Source organism: Candoia aspera, chromosome 2 (genome assembly GCF_035149785.1).
Source record: "Candoia aspera isolate rCanAsp1 chromosome 2, rCanAsp1.hap2, whole genome shotgun sequence".
NCBI lineage: Eukaryota > Metazoa > Chordata > Lepidosauria > Squamata > Boidae > Candoia > Candoia aspera.
Window position 1 is genome coordinate 133,093,798 of NC_086154.1, and position 21,155 is coordinate 133,114,952.

The 21,155-nt window shown below is 40.3% G+C and overlaps 2 protein-coding genes and 1 long non-coding RNA gene across 4 annotated transcripts in view; 2 read left to right on the forward strand and 1 right to left on the reverse strand.

Annotated features, from left to right (window-relative positions):
* LOC134490564 (uncharacterized) overlaps positions 1 to 21,155 on the forward strand; it is a 259,536-nt gene that overhangs the window by 209,551 nt on the left and 28,830 nt on the right. The gene's annotated exons all lie outside the window — the stretch shown is intronic.
* Positions 1,332 to 15,006, reverse strand: NABP2 (nucleic acid binding protein 2). Its single transcript, XM_063293668.1, has 8 exons — positions 14,897 to 15,006; positions 14,394 to 14,491; positions 12,117 to 12,221; positions 10,820 to 10,958; positions 9,336 to 9,407; positions 7,474 to 7,555; positions 3,804 to 3,867; positions 1,332 to 2,658 (listed from the first exon to the last, which is right to left on the reverse strand). Exons 3-8 carry the CDS (start codon positions 12,193 to 12,195, stop codon positions 2,456 to 2,458), a joined length of 639 nt encoding a protein of 212 aa, XP_063149738.1. The 5' UTR covers positions 12,196 to 12,221; positions 14,394 to 14,491; positions 14,897 to 15,006; the 3' UTR covers positions 1,332 to 2,455.
* RNF41 (ring finger protein 41) overlaps positions 15,163 to 21,155 on the forward strand; it is a 33,425-nt gene continuing 27,432 nt past the window's right edge. The window contains exon 1 of one of the 2 annotated variants that reach the window (XM_063293688.1): positions 15,163 to 15,216. The gene's annotated coding sequence lies outside the window, so the exon portion shown is untranslated. Of the gene's footprint in view, positions 15,217 to 19,462; positions 19,558 to 21,155 lie in introns of those variants that run through there. The other variant, XM_063293687.1, reaches the window with a different exon arrangement.

The window sequence follows — 21,155 nt, forward strand, 5'->3', positions numbered from 1 at the left end:
ACTAATAAAACATGTCCAAAATTTGAAATACAAAAAGCTCCCAAACTTGAAACAATAATTAGGATTTCACTGGGCTTCTGCAGGCCATAGCTATTACAGAAACCTGGCGACCTTTATCGTGATTTCCAAGTACGGTCTTTAGGAGGAAGATTGCAATTTCTTGATCAGAGAGAAAATCAGAATTTCTGATAATTAGGTTTATGAGTCAATACATAGCTGATTGACCCAACTTTCGTATCTGAGCAAATTGTTGTGTGAGAGACCAGTATATTTGTCTATAGTCACCATGATTGGTAATGTACCAATTTGAGCCAAAAAACTATGAAGAACATGTAGGATCTTAGAGATGGGTAGGAATTGTCTGTGCTTTGATGCCATAATAGGGGAGTATGATTTTGGCCCTGTCATATTGTAGATCTAAATCCCAAATCATCTTGGGTTTAGTTAAGGCTTTATCTAGGCTGAGTAATGATACTACCAGGGGTGAGAGCCTACAATAAGCCAGATGAGATTCAATTTGCCCCCTCAGGGATGAGGAAAATCTAGTGAGGTGAATCAAAACTCTCAATTCAAAAGATATTCATTTACTAGTAATAATCTTACTTTTATTTTTACTTACTTTTCTAATAACCAAACTGTGACTTTTCTTCAGACAATGAGTGCAATATATTTTAATTTGAGCAGGGAACACCAATCTGATATTTCAGACAGTGAGAGGAGAGGGAAGCAATTTTGGCAAGACAGCATCAATAGACTTCCTTCAAATGGGACAAGAGAACTGAGATAGTACCTAAATAATTCCCAGTGTCCCCATTCCTTCCATGATACCAACTGAGTCCCCCACAAACCAGAACAGAGACTGCATGTGACTCATGTTACTTTATCTTGAGTTATCTAATGTTAAAGTAGCTGTCATATATCAGCTTAATGATACTTATTAATTATACTTAATGACATAGCTAATATTTGTCTATTTGGCTTTGGCTTATAAGTAAGTATTAAGCCCTCCTCTAATCCATAGATTCATGCCATTAAGCATTTGCACTTCTTGAAGATGCTCAAAGGATAAGGTTAAAATTTATTCCCCCGATATTCATATATGTTATTGTTCATAGATAGTACATTCGATAACCACATCAAGCTAGAGTAGACAATGATGTAGACAATAATATTCTTCTAAAAATTAATTCAAGCAATTATTCTGGAATGGGGAACAGTGGGAAAGGAGCAAAAAGGGGGGCAGGAGCCAAACAACAAATAACAAAGCATTTCAAAAAATGTTTCAATGTTTAAGCAGCTGCCATTCAGCCATAATTACAAGCAAAATGTAAGACATTTATTTTGACCTTTTATTGGCATTAAAATGGTTTTAACTTTGGCAACAGTTTCAGGGTAAAGCCCTAGAACTTTGGCCTAGGACAGCCCCTTATGTTTTCTAAGTATGCATATGGGAAAGAGGTATTAAATGAAAATATACATGACAAATGCCCCATAAGACTCTTATACAATGTCAGAAGGATTCTAATTGGCTTTCTTAGTCTGCACAGGGCTTCAAGTTCAAAGATGAACAGGCAATATCTTTCACTTGGCTGGGTCTGCAAAGAAGACCCAAAATAGGAGCAGTGACCTGTAGCCAGGAAGCTTAATCTAATCAGCCTCTGATGTCAAGCAAACTGTACTGGAATATAAAACAGATCTCAAGATCTCAGCACAATAATCAATTTTGAAAAACCATTATCTTTCATAACAAGTAAAAGCTAGGATTTTAAAACAAGGATTAATTTCTTGTCAGTTTTGCTGTACTTTTACCATGTCATTTTCAGAAACTTCTCTAAAGTTTGCTGTAAACTCTAGTGTCACGTTTGGGGAAATGACAGTCCTCTCTCATTGGCCAGTTCTAAGGCTGTCTGGGAAAGCACGGCATCAGTCCTTGTTGCCCAGCTGCACTTCCTCAGTATGGGACATCCTAGGAAGGTTATGAACCATATTCATTCCAATTCATAGACTAAAAATCCAGAGTAAAGAGTCTTAAGGGGTGCAGACCTAAACAAAAAAGACTAAATGCAAGGACACATGCCCAACTCACAGGAGCTTATTCTCTGCGAAGATAATGGACAGGAATAAAATATTATCAGGTAAACAGATGGCAGGTCCAATTGTATCGATTTCCAGCAAAGAACGAGTGCAATTTACAGTATATGGGGATTCCTAAAAGGCATGTTGGGCCTTTCAGTAGAAACACTGAAGACCAGATCACTCACCCAGTCACAACGCCCCACGTTAAAAATACATTGCAGTGGCTAAAAGTTACGTTGTTCCCATAGTCTCTACTCCAGCCTAGTATCCATCTCTTCTCAGCAGCAGCAGCTGTTCTGCCTCAGAAGGAGACACATAGTAGTATTGCAGGCAGTGGAGGAAAGAAGTATCCAAAACTTTCCTGAACCTGCAGCACCTGCTATCTCTTGCTGCTTCGCCGTGTCTCTTTGCCATTACTGACTGGGTTTGAGGAGGACCCTATGCCTGATGAGCTTCCCCCTTGATGGTTCGGCTGACTCCTGGTGATACGACCACTGGTAGGATGGGTTGGGACGCTGGGTGGGTGCAGGGAGCCACCAGAGCCAGAGGGGATCAGCCCGTTGCCATTCTGGTTCTCCACAGCTAAAGCCAAATAACATAAAGGAACACAGAAAGATACGATTGAAGCAAGACCAGTGAAGCTACGCCATTCAGTGTAATCTTTAAAACCAGAGTTAACATGAAGGATTTGTTCCTACATATAAAATCCTATACTGGAGCTCTCAGACCAGGACCCCCAAAGGAGGCCATAGAGAGAGCATGAGCAAGAAGAATTACCAAAAAAAAAAAAAAGGTGAAAAGGTAGAGAAAGCAAAGGGGGGCAAGTTTTCTTGTTGTTGGTTTTTGGCTTGTGGCAGCTTGGTTTAAGAATTGGGTTTCATTTCTTTGATTGGAGAACAAACGCCGGGTCCTCTGGCAGATGGTTCTCCAAGGAGGGACTTCTGCCGTTTGTGGTAAGTCACCAGGCAATGAGACCGTGGCCTCCAGCCCACAGCTCTGTAAGACTCCTGCCAGTCAACGGGAGACTAGCTCAGCGGTTGGGACTGCACATCATGCTAAGCAAGGATGGGCAACCTTCTCAGGGGCAGCAACTTACTCTCCTGAGCAGCCGAAAGCCCCCAAAGAGCACCACAAGAAGGAGCAGACGGATGTCCTTCAGCTCACTTTCCTGACTTTCCCAAGGAGAGTTAACAATGGGGGGGAATGGGTGCAGGAAGCCTCTTGAAGGTGAAGTCCTCCCATTTCCACCCGGAAAAAAGCTCCAACGGCCAAGAATCACACCCCTATATTAATGGCCCCATTTCATGCCCCTTTGGGGGTTTGGGAGAGGAGGTCTCAGGTGAAAATCGGAGCCATCTGCCTTCTGGAGGCCTCCTATTCCCTTTTCCAGCCTTACTTTTAAAAACCCAACAAATATTGCACCACTGAAAATTGGCTTCTTTGCTACTGAATCTTGAGATGCTGGGAGAACCCATGTGGCCTCCCCACCAGTGCATTAAGCTATGGTTTGTTGACCATACAAAGCACTGATCGGATTCCTGTGCAACACTGTCATAAACCATGGTTTATAAGCCACAGTATCTGAATTAATATGTAACGTTAAGCTAAAACCAAATAAATCACATTATAATTTACATGGCTGCAAACCAGTCAAAATGAGCAAGCGGAAGGAACAAAAAGTCCAGGTTTATGATTTCGCTCACTAGCTTGGATCCAGCTGTTATTACCTGCTGATGTAGAAGGTCCTGGTGTAGTCTGGGAGGCTGCAGGGGCTGCATTGTCATTCGGTGTCTATGAGAGAGAATCAAAACAACGATTTTGACCCCTGCCCAGAAATTCTGGGTATAAAAGTCCCTGGGGCAGAGGACAGGGAGAAAACCAATCCAACTATCCACTCAGAATAACTATGTGTGCAAGTGGAGAAGAGGGTAAATAATAGGTTGCATAAACAAGCTATTACAAAAAAAAAAATCTGGAACAAGGCAACAAAATCATGTGAAAAAACAGTATAGACCTCCCTCCCAGTTACTGTCATGCTGGCATATTATCTGTTGTTATCTGAAAACATCTCAGGGAGATGAGTCCAGCCAACCAGCCAGTAAATTTGCCCCCATCTGAAGTCCTACTCATACTGTTGAGTTAGATCCAGTCAGGCAACCAATAGATTTGCCAAATCCATATTCTGAGAGGATTCTGTATCATTATTTTATTTGTTAGATTCAATTCTCATATTTTCTCCAGCAACACAAGGCTGCAAATATGGGGATCCCCCTTCATTTTGTCCCCACAACTCAATGAGGCATGTTTGGCTGAGAGTGTGCATGAGTGGCCTAAAGCCACCTGGTGAGTTTCCATGACTGAGGATGGACTTGAATCCAGGTTTCCGCAGTTTAAGCCAATGCATTAACCACTACACCACTCTTTAAAAATCACACAGGAGAAACTCCTCAGCTTCTGCTTATCCCTTCACATTTAACCAAAGTGGCTCTTAAACATGTAAGCGCTCTCGGCTTCCGGTGGGAAATGGCGGACTGAGCAGCTGTGCCTATGGGCAGAGCTGGCATCATGGCAGTTTTTGTGGGGCACAGGCTGGCTTTTCCTGTAGCCCAGAGTGTTTCTCCAGGCAAGGAAAACGCTGGGAATTGACCCATTTGTCCTCCGGACAGTAAGTTGCAGCCAGGAGACCATGGACAGTGTGCGCAATCAACCAGCAACACTTTACCGGGAGGCTGGGATTTCATCTTTTCCGAGCCACCTTGCAGCCTTCCCATTTCTAAAACACCCAATATATATTTTTTAAAAGTTATATACCCTAAAAGAAGCTTTCTACAGTAAGAGGAAGCAAAATCTCTTGGTGCTTATCATTATTTCTGGATTATATTTTTAATTTTTTAAAGTTTTGGCTTGTTTTCCCATTTAAAGTGTAACAAGAGTATATAATTGCCTTCCTGTTACTGTTTTTGATACTGAATTTGAAGGATGGAATATTTTCCTACACGTTGGGCTTGCTGTTTTAAATCTTCAGTTTTCTGTTCATTTTCTTTGGGATTTGTTTGCTAGTATACTTTCTCTTGCCAATTTTAGAGGGAAGTTTTAATTAGCTCATTTACTCCTTTCTGTGCAAGTCAAGTCACTAGGGGGCACCATAACCTACTGTCTGAAGCATGGAAGATTTCAAAGAAGACCTTCCAGAGCTATGTTGTGAGCTTAAGCAGACTTTTAACGAACTTCTCTCAAGAGTGCTGTCAAGCTATTCTGCAGAGCATTCGGGACACTGGAGAAGAGGTTGTTGCTAAAGTGTGTCATCTGGCTGCAAATGAAGATTTTGGAAAAGATGGGGATTTTTTTTGTTAGTGAGATTAAAGTAATGCCAGGGGAAGATTATAGTATGGTGCTGAGGGGGTTAAAGCGACAGTCCTTTAAGTTTGCACCGGGAGTTGCTTTGCTGGGGAGATATTATGACTATCTGAATCAGTGTTATGGGAAAGAAGAGAATATGTTTTTTGTGGGAATTTCTTCCTTGCTGAGAAGTCTGAGTTCTTGAGGGTGGCAGTGGGGCTATTTGATTTCTGTAAACAAAAAATGCCTTATGTGTAATAGGGAGACATGTAAATTCCCTGGTATATTTTGAGGAGGGATAAAAATTAAGAATGTGTAACTGGATTGATAATGAGGTTATTATGGTTTCATTTTCTTAATGATTTGGATTAAGATTTACAGGGTTTTTGATCTGTATGATTTAAAAAGTATTGATAAAACATATTATTTTATTTTGGTTTTTAAACTTAATAGGGTTTAAGTCTATTGTACCCTTATTAATTATAAAAGCAGACAACTTATATGTTTTTATAATCTGATTTTTATTATAGTGGACAGAAATATATAGAATAGTGGTAGGAAGGAAATAATTAAATGGATGTTGTTTTAAGGGGGAGGGAAGTTGATTTAGAAATTTATATATATATACTTGCTTTTTTATATATAAGGGGAAGGAGCAACTGTATTAGTGATTTGTATGTGTCAATGGAAGGATGTATAGAAATAACGTGATGCTGGTTTGATAAAGAGTAAGGGTTTGACTACGGAAGTTGCTGTATATTCTTGCTGTTGAAAGTTGGAAGTCACCTTTGTATGTAATCTTTAAAATTCTTTTTCTTTGTGTTTCACACTTTTTTAGTTTTTTTTCTTTTCCTTTTTGTATTTTGTTTTTCTGTAGTTTTTGTTTTAAATTTAATAAAATTATTTTTTTTTAAAATGTATAAGAGCTCTCTCAGGTTACAGACCTGACAACTTTATCATCCTTTTTTCTGAAAGGAAAGCCAGGATAGGCAATGCAGCTTGGGGTGTCCATGGGGAGGGTCAATGACTTCAAAATGGCAGGTATAATTGGACAACTGAAGCCCTGTTTCTTCTTAATGTGTATCATTATGTGTATTGCATGCACATAAAAAGGAGTGGGGCTTGGTCCCCGGTCTTACCTGCCACTTGAGGTCGTTGACACCCCCTGTGGACAGCCCTCTGGATGATCTGAATCTTCATAATCCCTGACCAGTAATCACCTTGATTGGGACTAGCAGAGGGTGAAGCCCAAAACACCAGGCTCACTTGTCCTGGATTAGCTTGTATAATTCTTAAACTCTGTTGTAGCCATTATTTTATATAAAAATAAGCTCTCCAAGTTGAGATTGACTCCTGATCACTTCACGGAGGAATCCATATATCTGTCACTGTCAACAGTACTGAAGTTCTTTGTCATTCCTTTTTCAAGAATGTTTTTTCAACTTCCTCAATAACAATATCTCCAATATTGGTTGTTGGAGCCTCATGGATGCACTAACCAAACCTCATCCAGTTTAGCTTCAATCCAAACAAGGTTGGTCCAGTGCTGCCACCTGCTGAAACTTTCTCTTGACAGGCAAATGTTAAAACCCAACTTTTACAAAATCTACAACAAGCATGGGATTTTAAAGAGAAGAAATGCAACAAGAGTTGGTTATCATAAGAAACGTATCCTTAAAGGGTTCTGCTTGAGGGAGAAGAAATAGACAAGAAAGGTACAGTCATCCTGTGATTGGTCAAGGAATGGTTTTTAGGCCTATGAAATCCATAATTAAGCATTTATTTCACAACTTAGCATCAGTTCAGGCAGAGGTCCTCAGATTTTATTAATTCCCACAAAGCATTCTACTGAAGAAATTGGGTCCCACCATCTTAGAAACAAAACAGCCCACTCTTTCCAAGAAGGATATGTGTATGTTTACAAGCAATCTATTATTCATAGTTAAGTTTTAAAGATTTGAAGTTTCACTGACCAAACTGATGTCCTGCCTATACTATTTCTGAGTCCCACATGCCATTGGCTAAGAACAACCAGATTAAGGCAATTCTTATACTTACGCTTTTGTTTTGTGACTGCTGGGCAACATATTCGGGATTTGGCTCACTGAAATTTGGCACTTCTGAATAAACCATACAAAACCTAGAGCAGGAAAGAGAGCAGAAGATGCAACTGTCTTCCTGTTCTTTTTTCTCCCTCTCTCCAATAACGCATACTGCCCTGTCATACTGAAACCACAGTATCTCCTACAAAGGCTGATAGCTCATTTGAAAAAGAAGCCCCAAGGCTTACAAAGTGGCTGGTAACACAAAAGAGAAAAAAAAGTTAGGCAGAAGGGGGGAAGCAAAATGAGGCACCACTGAAATTATAGTTGGGATGGAAATCCATCTGCTGCTCTGATGGAGGGAATGGTCATTGCTAAGCTTCCCCTGAAGGTAAGCGGAAGACTGCTGGCCCCACCAAAGAGGCGAATGGACCCTCTGCAGCAAGGTGGAACAGCCACGCAAAACAATCCTGAAAACTATGTTTGGCCCTACTGATCTCTGGCAAAGATGCACTTAAAAGCCTCCACTCTTCCAAACAATAGACTTTCAAGGGAGGTGGGTGGGAAAACATTAACTCAAGCTATTGGAATCAAAACTTGACCAGCCAACAATTGGCAAAGCTATTGATCTGGCATTAATGTTCATACTGTTAATAAACGAGAAAGGGATCCAGAGGTAGAGAGTAGCAGTCAAGCAAGGTCATTCGCAGTGAGCTCATGTCAAAGACAAAAGGAAAGCGGAGCAACCTGAAACTTCTGGCTCAGATATCAGCTAGCAAGTGCACCAGCACTCAGCTTTATTTGATCTTCTGGCGCTTGGACAAAATTGTTTCATCTGGGCACTTAAGAACAGCTCGTGGCTGTTGCAATCAATACTTCAAGATCATTCTAACACTGAAACTGAGTACAGGTCATCTTTAGGATGTGCAGAGATCCAGATGTGAAGGGGGCAAGGTGATTTGGAGTGCATTATTACAATAATATGGTATTATAATATAATATATTATCATAATGTAATAATAATATTACATATTATTACAATTTGTAAGCCGCCCAGAGTCACTTTTATGGTGAGATGGGTGCTGTATAAATTTAATAATAAATAAATAAAATTAGGGTGTGCACATAGCACCTGCCGACAACACATCTTTTCGAAAAAAAAACGTATTTTTCAAGGAATGTGCAGCAGCATCTGCACAATCCCAGAAAGATGCAGCTTCTTCATGAAACTGTCAAGAGGAACTGTTTGATCACCTTTTCCTCTTTGACCTACAGAGACTTAACATTATTCTTTGTCCTTATTCACTACATTTTCCTTCCAAGCCATGTCTTCTATAGATCTATAAACTGATCTAGGAGTGGTTAAAGAGCAATATAAAACTGCTTTAAACAAATAAAAAAATAATCACATAAATCTTGATTAGCAGAAATAACAACTCTGTAATACTTCAGTGTGGGATGTCTCACTGAAATATTACTGGGAAAACTAGAGGTTCATGGTAAGAGGAAACATAAAATGTATCTTGATAACAAAGAGAAATGTAAATTAACTACAGCACAGGGTTGGAATGTTTATCCTACAGAGTTAATTAAGAAGTGATAGCATAAGGTTTAGAGCTATGGATCAGGCAGTGAATGAGAGATGGATTTCAGAGTTGAACACACTTGCTAAATGTAACCTGAAATATTGTAAGATGTTACCAATACCTTCCATCCTAGAAATGAAAGAAGGTGTCCTCCATGGTTTCAGATACTTTATATCCTCTAGGGCAGAACTGTCCTTTGGCGATAATCTGTCTTTGCACTCAAATCGGAAAAAATCCACCTACCCTTCCCCTAATTCCAGGAAGAATCAATGAGATAAACCATGGGCCTTACTCTCCTACTTTCTGCAGATCTCCTCCACGTCCAGTGTACAGCGTCAAGCAGCCTTTGAAAATCGATGAGTACCTGATAAAGAAAAACTCATGATTAAAAGCAGCACACAATTCCTAGTTTTGCTCAAAATGAAATCTGTCTTTTTGGTGCATCACATGAAGTTCCTTTCTATCTTTACTGTGCTTGTTTGCTCCTGACTGAAGTGAACTGACCTTCCACACAACCAGATGATATTGGGTGCAAGGGAGAAGGTTATACATTCTTAAATCTCACTGAAACCAATAATGCGTGAACTGCAAACTCGTTTACCTAGGAGTGAGTACCCTTGAATTCAACAGACTTACTTCCAAGGAGCTATGTATGGGATCATGCTTTTAAGTATTCTAGGTTTGCTCCAGTTATTGGGAATCAAACAAAAATGTTCAGTTAGTTGGGCTGGCTGCAGAGCGTGGCAAGCCTATTAGTGGGCCTTTGCTAGCATGTTCATTCATATTTTGCACAGAACATCAAAAGAGGTCAGAGCAACATTACAGGGTGTTTTGTTTGCATACACGTAGTCCTTGTTTAGCAACTGCCTCATTTAGCAGCTGTTTGCAGTTAGGACAGTGATGAAAAAGTAACTTTACGAGCAATCCTCATATTTATGACCTTCGTAGGTCTGTAAAGCAGAGGAAAGCTGAAGTAAGATCATAAGCACAGTTATGATTTCATTTAGCGACTGCTTCTTTTAACAACTGGGTTGCTGGTCCCAATTGTGGTCACTAAATGAAGACTACCTGTATAACACTTTTTATAAGCGGGTTCATGCATTCCTCTACGCCAGTGTTTGGTTAACTATGATTTACTGAATAAGCCAAACTGGATGGATTCATATGGTACACTGAGCCACAAAACATGGTTTATGAGCCATTATGGCTGGATTTAACTCCACATGCTAAGCCAAAATCAAGCAAACGAAATTATGACTAAGCACAATGCATAAATCAAGCTTAAGTCTGCCTTGGCCTAAACAAAAGAAAAATGAACCTTAAAAGCAACTTGCACGTTTTCAGGAGGAAATATACAACTCTAAGAATTTAGTTTAAACCACACAGATTTAACAGGTTCGATGGGACCGATCCCAGGAATTATACAGAGGATCAGCATCTTTAAACCAGGGTTGATGGAAGCTCACTCTGCTGGCCTAAAACATCTGGCAGCCCAAGTCTGCATGGCCAATGGTGAGGAATGTTGGAAGGTGTAGTTCAACAACATATGGAAGGACTCAGATTTCCCACCCCTCCCTTAAACTTTCCTAACAGAATTCAGAAAAGTGGTGAAGCACATTAAATAAGTAATTTGTATTAAGCAATTTGAGCACATTCCACAACACAGCCAAGCCATACTTGCTGCTTTCTTGAAGTCGTGTTTAGCCACAATCTCAAAAATAACATCTATTCCCCCAGCTTCTCCCAAGCCACTCCTTTTGGAAAAATCCCCCGTACCCTTTGGTGAGTCGGATGATATCACCCGGCTGGATTAGGTTTCCAACATCATCCCATACAGAGATGTTTATGCTGCCTGTTTTGTCAGCTACTTTACATGTCCGCACTTCGTGACCATCCTTTGTCTTGGTCACCCGGCCTAGGGGTAGAACAAGAACCACAGTTCAAGACAACTACAAGCCTCTTTCTGTTTTCATGACTGAAGGAAATGTTTTCATCAACCACTGCTTCGCTCCAAACACACTCCACAGTCACCTGCACATGCTTTAAGCCCAGAAACTTAAATAATGAGCTGGTATATAGAAAACTGGAAGTAACTTTTTCAGATTATCTGTAAAATTACTCTTATCTGCTGTGAGTTCAGTCTGCTGCTCCATATCACAGAAACATCTTCATGATCAGCAGCAATAATCATGCCATACAGGTAGTCCTTGCTTAACAACGGTAATTGGGACCGGAATTTCCATCGCTAAGCGATGTGGTCATGAAGCGTGACATCACATGACCACATCACTTAGCAACAGCAATCTTGGCACTCCTTGTTGCTGTCATTAAGTGAGGATCGCAGGTCCTTAAGTGAGTCCCATTGTAACTTCAAATGGTCGCTGAACGAGTGGTCATTAAATAACTACTACCTGTATTGCTTTCCCCTCATGTAAGACTGCAGTTTTAAAGCTACTTAGTTGAAAGTACATGCCACTGAATTCACTGCAATTTAGTTTATGGTAAACTTTTTAAAGTATTTCTAATCTTACGTGCCAATAGGTACTGCCAACTGGTTGGAGTACAAAAGGGGAAGTCAGAAATTAAATACTTATCTATATTATTTTTAGGGGTGTTTTTTAAATTTTTCTTCTTTTTTTAACATTATAATTTAGTGGAGATTTTGGCATTAAGTCAAAACTGTATACTTCTGTTTTATAACATGAAAACAATTCAATGCACTTTGCTTGGTATGGTTTATCTTTTACAAACGTTATTTGGAGCATTCATTGTATAACTTCAGTAATTATCTGCCCATTTATATATAGTATCTTTTTTGAAAATACACCTTTGTTTTAAATTATATAAAGTATTTCTAATCTCGCCAATAACGAACATTTTTTTGGAATAAAATAGCACTGTTAGTTGATTATGAGGCAAAGGAAGTCCTTATGTAGCATAAAGAAAGGCAGTGAAATAATACTTCACTCACAATTTAAGCATTCTATGAAACAGGCATGTAGCCTGGACTCCCAACTGTCTTGTATAGTGATTTAAAACAACAAACCCATCTTCTCTTCCACAGATGACTTACCTGTTTCCAGCACAATGAATATAAGATTTAGATTTTTCATGCCTGGTTTAATATCCTTCACCAGAGTTTCTGTTGTCATGTTAAATGGCTTCTGATTTCCAGTACCTGGCAAATAATTTTAAGTAGTCTTATATCCACAGATAGAATAAATAAGAAAATGCTGATTTTAGTAGATAAGAAAACTGTTCTATTTTAATCTTGAATAAAGACATTACTTATGCTCTCTTCTACTGATATAAAACACAGTCCATGTCTAAATATGGAAGGTTATGAAGGCATCAATGTACAAGATGCATAAGTTAAATTTACACACACACACACACACACACCCATTATCACATTCTTCCTTGTTCTACAATCACTAGCAAGAAGTTGATATTATTTTGGCCCACTATCAAGTTTAGGCTCTTGCAATTCTGACAAGCTGAAAAAACTTCTGCAACTGAAAAGCTGTACAAAATCACATGGCACTGCAAAAACAGTATTTTATATTATTTGTTTTTAAACATAATAGGTTAATATGTCAACTATTCAATAGAGAAAGTGAACAAGACTCACTTTTAAACAGAAAGTTGCTTCTAAAACACAGACGTGAGGATGTCCAGATTTTAAAATAAATCCTACATTTTAACATACAAGGGCTGGGTTCTCATAGCACATTGTCATAATGTGATTGGCTTGATTTTTTTCTTAGTGTGTTGTGTGAACCCACCCAACTGTCATTTATTTAGTAAGCCATGCTTAAGCAAATTATGTCTTAATGTGTGAACCCAGCTAATATTATCCAAACTGCAGATAGCTACCTAATTTGGAAAATATGCTTTGAGAAAAATCCAAAACAAAAAACAACACCATGGGCTTCAAGTACAAGAAATCACTTCCTACAATATTTGCCTATCAAGAAAGACACAGCATATTACTGGAAACATGTGCAGGAAGAAATATGGGCTGAATTCTATATACCATCCCCAGGCTCACAGGCCTTCTGTTCCAAGCACACCTTATACTTCCATGATCCATTGACCAAGAAACACACATCTATACATTTATGACAAACTTCCTTGACAGAGATTTCAAAAGTGTGCAAATGTTTTACACACAATTCCTGTAAGAGGTACAGAAAATACCCGCAGTTTTATTGTACATGGAGGTATAAATTTTACATAATTTTTATAGTGTGAAACAGCCAAATACTCCATCGTACAGGTCAAAGCCATGTGGTTACTAGTTTCTAAGCTTTATGGTCTTCACTGATTTATTTTTTTTGAGTGGGGGTGCCTTCAAGTCATTCTTTTTCTTGGCAGATTTTGGGATTGTTTTGCCCTGGCCTGCTTCCCAGGGCTAAGAGAAAGGGACTGGCCCAAGGTCACCCAGCTGGCTTTGTGCCTAAGGCAGGACTAGAACTCACGGTCTCCCGGTTTCTAGCCTGGTGCCTTAACCACTACACCAAACTGGTCTTCATATGACATATTATTACCACTTGGAAATTGTTTCTAGTGGCATTTCTGAAAAGATAGTAATTAATTGGGCTGAAGTGTAGCCAAAATCCAATAAAAGGTGTCAGTAGTATATAACATATATTCCACCCATTTTGGATACACTTGCAGGTAGTTATATGGATAACAAAGTGTTACTAGGCTTATGAAGCATTGAACAGTCTTAACTATTTACATGTAAGATTACATACCACCATGCTATTGTCTGGACCTGAAAATAAAACACTAAAATTACTCTAGAAGTATGCAAAGCAGCTGATCAGTTTTTAGGATTTTTTTTCCCCTCAGGATTTGGAATGTTTAAATGAATTACATTATCAGTTTCTGGTCATATTTTGACTGTTTTTTCTACAAAAATAAAAAACCTAAGTGACAAGTCCCTCCTCTTGGAGAGGTTTTTTTCAATCCACAGAACCAACTCACTACAAAAGACAAGACTTTTAACCCCCAGTGTAAGAGTTTCCACTGATTGCAACCTTAGAATGCATACATAAAATCACATACTTTTATAAATTCCTCATTTCCATATTGCTAACAGAGTAGAAGCCTTCTGACACTCCTTGAAAAATTAAGCTCTATATTCTTGAGCGTAATCAATCCCAGCATCTAAAAGGATGACTATAAAATATACCTCCCCATATTCATTCCCAAATCCCAGCCATGTTTAAACTGCTGCTGCTGAATTTTTCCTTTCTGATACAAATTATAAGCTCATCCTGGTATTTTATAAAAGCTACTAATGCAGTTTTATCAGGTTTTCGCTCCCACTGATCATTGTTACCTGCTTTGAACAAAACAGAATAATTTTCAGCACATGTAGAAAGCTAGTTTCAAGGGAGCTGATGTAGCATCCTTGATCTGGTTAAAGGCTGCATCCCACTGTAAAAAAGAAAAATACATTGTTGGCTGGGAGCGGCCCAGAGTTTGATATAAGATTGGTGGCTATATAAATGTTTTAAACAAACAAGCATCTTCCATTGTTTCTTAGGAAATCATTTATCCTGATCAGTATTAGCAAATTTCATCTTCTAGCAGCGTTGTGCTGTAGGATCCCTCTCCATATGACGCAAATACTAGTTTACTTACACTTAAAGAATATGCTTGCACTACAATAGTATAATTAAATGAAAAGTTGAAAAGTACAATAGAACAACTTGGTCAATATGCTAGTGAGCAGTTTCGTTCCTACTGAACATGGTTTCTGCCGGCCCTACAACATGCCCATATCTTTTTGTGCTCTGTCCAAAGCAACAAACAGTTGCTGAAATCCCATATTCTTCTTACCTACAATCTCATGGCTATCAATTACATCTCGTATAAAAGAAAGTCCCCCCCCCACTTTTCCAGTGAAACAGCCAGATGAACGTTCACTTGCAGACATTCCAGGAAGTATCCTGCAGAGTCCAGACCAGCCAATCACAGCACAAGACAGTCCTTCGCCATGTAGGAATGTTCCAATTTTCCAGCCAATTGCAAGCTGATAAAGCGGTAAAGTGAAAGTACCAACAACAGGAGACATTGTAGGGGGAGAGTCGCGTTTGTCTACGGCAGCCAAAAATGGTGTCTGGTAGCACCTTTTAAGATTAACAGAACTTATGACAAGGGTAAGGCTTCATGAACTACAACTAGCTTCATCAGCTTAACGGACGTACGATTTAAATACGCACAGAGGGATGAAGGAGGGAGACAGGCAGGCTGGTGGGGGCGAAGGGAGAGGAAGGCCGTGTGGCTGCGCCAATGAAGGTTGCCTGGGAACAAATTACAAATTCTTATCAATTAACAGTTGCAATGTCTTAAAAACCCGTTGTGTTTGTTAAGACCTTCTGAGGTAGCCTGAAACCTATTGATGTAGGTAAGCACAGCTGTCTCAGTCTTTGACCACCCACAACTGATTGCCAGCTGAGGGTTCTCTACTGCAGAGAAGGATGGGCAACTAATTCGATTCCTGATACTCAAGGAGGTAACTAGTGCACTCAACACATGCAGTGTTTCAGCACTTTTGAAGTTAGTACTTCACTGAATGACTTCTTTTGGGGTTCTTAAATGGCACAATCTGGATTAGAAACAATTAGAGTCAAACAGTATAATTAATGAGCACTTGTGGTACCCCACAAAATATTCCTAATTCAATCTCTCCCATTTAATGCATTTTCTGTCATGGGCTAGATTTGGACTGATGCTTATTTATTTTCTCTTGTTCATAGTTAGGGCTTTTGCATTTAATTAAAAATATGCAAATGTTTGCCAGTTTTCACTGTGATAAGATTATCTGTGCAGTCCCCACAACATATCATATGTCGTGATGTGACATGACTGTGCCAAGGGAGATTTTAGCTCTATTTTAATTACTGAGACCTGGCTGGGTGAAGGGTAAAGGTCCCCTTCATGGGGGGGCCCTTCCCCTTCTGTCCAGCCAGGTTTCTTGTTCTGCATCAGTTGCAACCCCAGGACAGGAGAGGTGGTGTGAGAACTGGTTACCGGGAGACCCTAGGTGTTGCAAGGAGTGCCATTCCTGGAGCGGGCCTGGAATGACACTGGTGGAAAACAAGAAGTGAAAGTTACCAGATGTAAGAGCTCAGCTTCTATCCCAGAGGGTCATACAGTAATTCACACTTCTTGATCTATAGGCAGGTTTCATATTAAATGACTTTGGACAAATCTTTTGTCTGAGGATTTGTCCTTTAAATCAAGGTTTACTGCAAATGACTCCATTTACCTCAATTATGTAATTATGCAAAGGATAGAAATTGACACAAATGATGCAAATTTGGATTTAATAGGCATTTGGATTTAATGGGCACACACTCCACCCAAATGGTTCATTAAACTGAGGTTTCATTGTATGTCCTATACATAACTCCTTCCCCTATGGAAAATAGATATCATGTAGAGGGACTGCAGCATGGAAGCATTTTTCAGCAACTTTTATTCCCAGTTTTAAAGTTTTAACTACATGTTTAATATTTTAAGGCTCAGATAAAAAAAAAAATTAAAAAGCTTCCCAGAATCACAGTTTGGTTAGAACCTTTATTGATTCATCTGTCACTTGCCATATTTCTGTAAATATTTAATCAGTTCCTGTAGCCTTCTGACTAATGACCAGAGTATTGATCTAACTTCATCTTCAACCTCTAGTACTAGGTTCTTCTAAAAAGGGAGTATCTTCTAAAGTACCTTGGATGTTGACATGTCTACTGTATAGAATTTCAGCATATTTTTTCCATCTTTTTCTGATCTTACCATCTCTCCAATGGATTCCTTTAGCATACCAAATCAAGGTTGGAACCTCCTGAATTCAGAGATCTTTTGAACAACTACTTGCTTTTCTGTGTCTGTTTCCATCTTTGTGGTCTTTATAGATGTTGATGTAATACTGGTTCTTGTCTCTTCCAACAACCCTCTGAAATTATTTGTTAGTTTCTTCCTGAAATCTTTCTCTTTCCTGACTTTGGCTTCTCTTCTCATCTCTTTTTGGCTACAGTACTTCCAACATCTGTTCTGAGATCTAGTTTGTTTTCTTTTGTTTCTTGATCTTTGGCCATCTCTTTTCACATTGATCCTTATTTGATTTATTTTCACACTTCCTCTGACTTCCTATCAGTGAAGTTCAGGACTTCTAAGTGATTCCTGATGTTCCCCTTGAAAATGGAGTTTCTAAAACTGGATTGTCATTCTCGTGCTTCATTTCTGTTTCCTAGGCCATTTAGCCCAGCTATGTTTTCCTCTTTACTGTTTCCAACTTTGGCATTCCAGTCTCCAACTGCAAGAAGCACATCTTGCTTATAAGTACTGTTGATTGCAGATTGAACTTGACCATGAAATTCATCAACCTCCTCTTTTTCTGCATCAGTGGTTGAAAGACACACATCTTTGTTTTTGGTGTCCTGTGTAGTATACAGTATGATCTTTTGACTGCAAGTCAGAATGCCAATTCATTTCAGTTCATTGATACCTGTGATGTTAATGTGCAGCCTATTTATTTATTTATTTATTTAATTTTTTTTTATCTTTTTTATCACCACCCATCTCCCCCAACCGCCCATCTCCCCATCTCCCATATCACTTTTAATCTTTCAGTGTTGAACTTTCCCACATTCATGCTCCTTATGTCCAGGTTCCCAGTGTAACCCTACCTTTGCAGCTTCAGATTTTCTTTTGCTGCATGGCAACATCAGCAACTAGACATTCCAAAGCTTTTAATTTAGTTGCATCATAAACAACGTTAGTACTCTGAAAGGTCCTCAGCTCTTCCTCAATAGTATATTGGGTACCATTCCACCAGAGAGCCCATCACCTGGATCTAATTTGTCAATCTTTATCTTGTCTCTCCATGTGGTTTCCTTGGTAAAATACAGAAATGGTTCAGTATTTTCTTCTCCCACACAGCATGAAATTATGTCTTTGTCATTGTAATTAAAGTGATTATCTACCTCCAACATCTTACTGTATCACTACTGTCTAATATAGGTGCCTGCTTGCTTTAGCTGAGCAGCTGGGATGCCCTTCAGGCCTTGAGTGACCTTGCTGGGAGTGTATGCTCTTGGCATACATTCCTGGTGTTCTTCAGTCATTTCTCCAGAAAAAGAAATGCTGCCATGAGGCAGCAGAGCAGGACTTGAGGTCAACATTCATACGTAATAAATAATTACTCTTTTGCAAATATACTGCTAATCAGTATTGTTAGAATATACTGTATCCTTTTGTTGCCATCTAGAGGTCATCCATATTTTTGCAAACTACCATAAGTGGGATGTCCAGATGACCACTAGATGACAGCAAGTTTTGGGGGTTTTAATCTCTTTGCTGCTATCTCATAGTCCTTTGAATTCTTGCAACCTAAATATGACAGCCCCATTTCCTGCACCTGGGCTGCATTCAAATGAAGTTTGTTTGGTTTTGCTTTAGTCTCTTGTAAGAACCCAGCCATTGTTTGTAATCTAGGCTTTCTGCTTTTTTGTGCTGTGTGAACCCAGCTAAGGTTTAATCAGCCATCAATAGTTAAACAAACTAAGCCTTAGTGCAACACTAAGCACTAAGCATTTTATATGATATTATTTATGATTTTATTGAATTTTAAACTATTTTATTGTGAACCGCCCAGAGTCCCCTGTATGAGGGAGATAGGCAGTGATAAAAATCTGATAAATAAATAAACAAACATGTAAATCTTGTCATAAGCGAGAAAAAAATTGCTGCTTCGTTTTGCTATGTTCTAACAGACTGTACCTTTAGATTGTTTAGCGGGTGAACAAGACCAGACAAAGGCTGCATCTTTTATCCCTGTGGAACTTAAGGAATTGGGAAACTTGAAATGAGAGTCACAGAAGAACTGGAAATGCCCGTTTTCCTTCTCAGAAAAAAGAACGCTGAAAACCTATTACCCAGAGCTCAAGGTTCTGGTTAAGAAAAAATTCTATTCAGTTTTGAAACGTACAGGTCTGTATTCCTGCCTTTGTGCAGGAATGTTGAGTTGCCCTGGCCTTTAACCCGATCCTGTTTTCAAACTGCTTTCTCTAAAAAAAGTCAGCATTACTTGAAGGACTCATGAGTGTGATGATCGATTGTGTGAATGCACGCACCACCATGTTTGGAGTGGCTGGGGATCACGTCACGCTACAAACGCTTCCCCGTAACGCAGGCACCCACAATATACAGCAAGCCGCGTTCCCACCTCGCGCTAAGTCAGCGGGTGATGTCTTTGTTTTGGCTTAGCGCGAGGTGTGAACGCAGCCCGTCTGCCACCAAACGAAACCATAAAGTCACGGCGTTGGGCCGGTGGCTAGAGCGGCCTGGGTTCAGTCTCCCCCCGGTTCCTGCCTTGATGCCCGACGAGGGTGGATTCCATCCGCGTTGAGGTTGGAGTGTTTCCGGTGGCGGTCTGGGAGGAGGGGATGGAGGGGAGAACGGCGGCGCGGCGGCCGGTGCCCAGAAGAGAGTGAAAAGAGGTCCGTGACTGTGGCCGGACGCGAACGGGGAGAGGCGCTGCTGGCCTGGGCTCGCCTGCCACGGAGCGGCTGCGGGAGTGGGAAGCGGTGGCGCTGGTGGCTTGTTTTGCGGGTGCGATGGGGAAGGGGCAGGAGTGGCTGCGCGGAGGGGCTCAGAGGCATCGTCGCTGGAAGCGGCGGGTACATCCGGCAGACGGACGGGGCAACTCGGAGGCTCCGTGGTGAGGGGAGACGCTTGCGTAGGAAAAGGGCGGCGGATGGGCGGCGTGGGATGGACGGTGCAGCTGCCCTCCGTTTTGGTAGAAGGACGGCGGCGGGGAGGCGTTTTGTTCCGCGGGATTGTTCGGCGAGAGAGTGGGGCTCCCGGGAAAGCCAGAGTAGCCAGGAGGTGGCGGGAGTCCCGTCCAGCCGCAGAATTCCCTGGGAGACGTTGGGACAGTCGCTTTCTCAGCCCAGCCTACCTCGTAGGGTGGTGGTTGTGGGGCTAGACTAGGAAAGACTCCCTCTCCCATTGTCGAGCTCTCAGAGAAAAAGTAGGTTACTAATGCCAGAGAAAAACGAACTGTGCAGCGTGGTGATGACCCCTGGGCGTTCTGGTCGGACAGCCCCGTGTAGACAGTGACGAATGGGAATGCCTTTCAGAAGCAAAAAATAGCCACTCTTCTCACTTCTCTTTCGCACACAGGCTGTTTCTAAACCTTGGCAGTAAGCTCTATTTTGTTGTAGAAAAGAGAAGGCACATTTAAAATAAAAAATAAATAAAACCCACCAGAACCTATAATCACAGCTCCTTAGTTGTCCCTGATGGTTTTTTTTTTAAATGATAATTGATTAAAGGCCAGAAAGTCCTGAAATACTGGGATAAATGTTGCACTGCCTCCTTTTACACTCTGAGTGGTCATTTGGAGCCTTAATAAACCAAACGGTTCTGGTCTTCAGCTTAATGGCACAACTGAGTGAGATTTGGGGGTAGCTGGTGGGTTATTTCCAAGACACACGTGGTTGGGCTGGTGAAGAAAGTGTGGCGCTAAGGAACTAAGATAAAAAAGAGTAGGAGCGTATTTTAGTTGAATTGGCAAGATTCTTGGAAAATTTACTTAGCAGCATTTTGGAAAAGGTGATTATGTGAAGATTAAAAGATGAGCTGGACCTGTATGGGGCAGTGGAGTAGAAGATCAGAGTCTACCATTTTGAGCGCTTTTAAAGGGGGAATAAACTATACTTGCTCCTTGGTTGATAGGTTGTAGTCAACAATGTGTTGGCCTGAAAGGTAGACTTTAGAGATTGTAGCTTGCATAGAATAATGTGACTGTGCTTGGAGTGAAACAGGGCTTTGGTTACGTTTAAGCTGTATTGGCCAAAATGCGCCAGTATTGACCAATACTATCCTTACTGTTAGTAGGAATTGTTGTGCGTGTTACAAGAATGACTGTGGCTGACAACCTGGTTTATCTTCTCTGTGTTACTAAAACGTGTTATGCAAAAGCCTTGATTGATGAAAAATGTGATAAATGGTGGACAGCAGTGTCCACAGGGGTGTGTGTCAAAATTCGCAAGATGGCAATGGAAGCCTTATGATGCAATCCCTACCTCTTCTA

Bases quoted from the DNA above. Each gene is read 5' to 3' on its own strand.
- NABP2 (XM_063293668.1), bottom strand. From the start codon at position 12,195: ATGACAACAGAAACTCTGGTGAAGGATATTAAACCAGGCATGAAAAAT. The intron at 7,556-9,335 runs GTAAGGCCCATG...TTCCTGCTCTAG, and splicing joins GATCTGCAGAAAGTAGGAGA to GTTTTGTATGGTTTATTCAG. The intron at 3,868-7,473 runs GTAAGTATAAGA...TCTCTCTCATAG, and splicing joins AGCAGTCACAAAACAAAAGC to ACACCGAATGACAATGCAGC.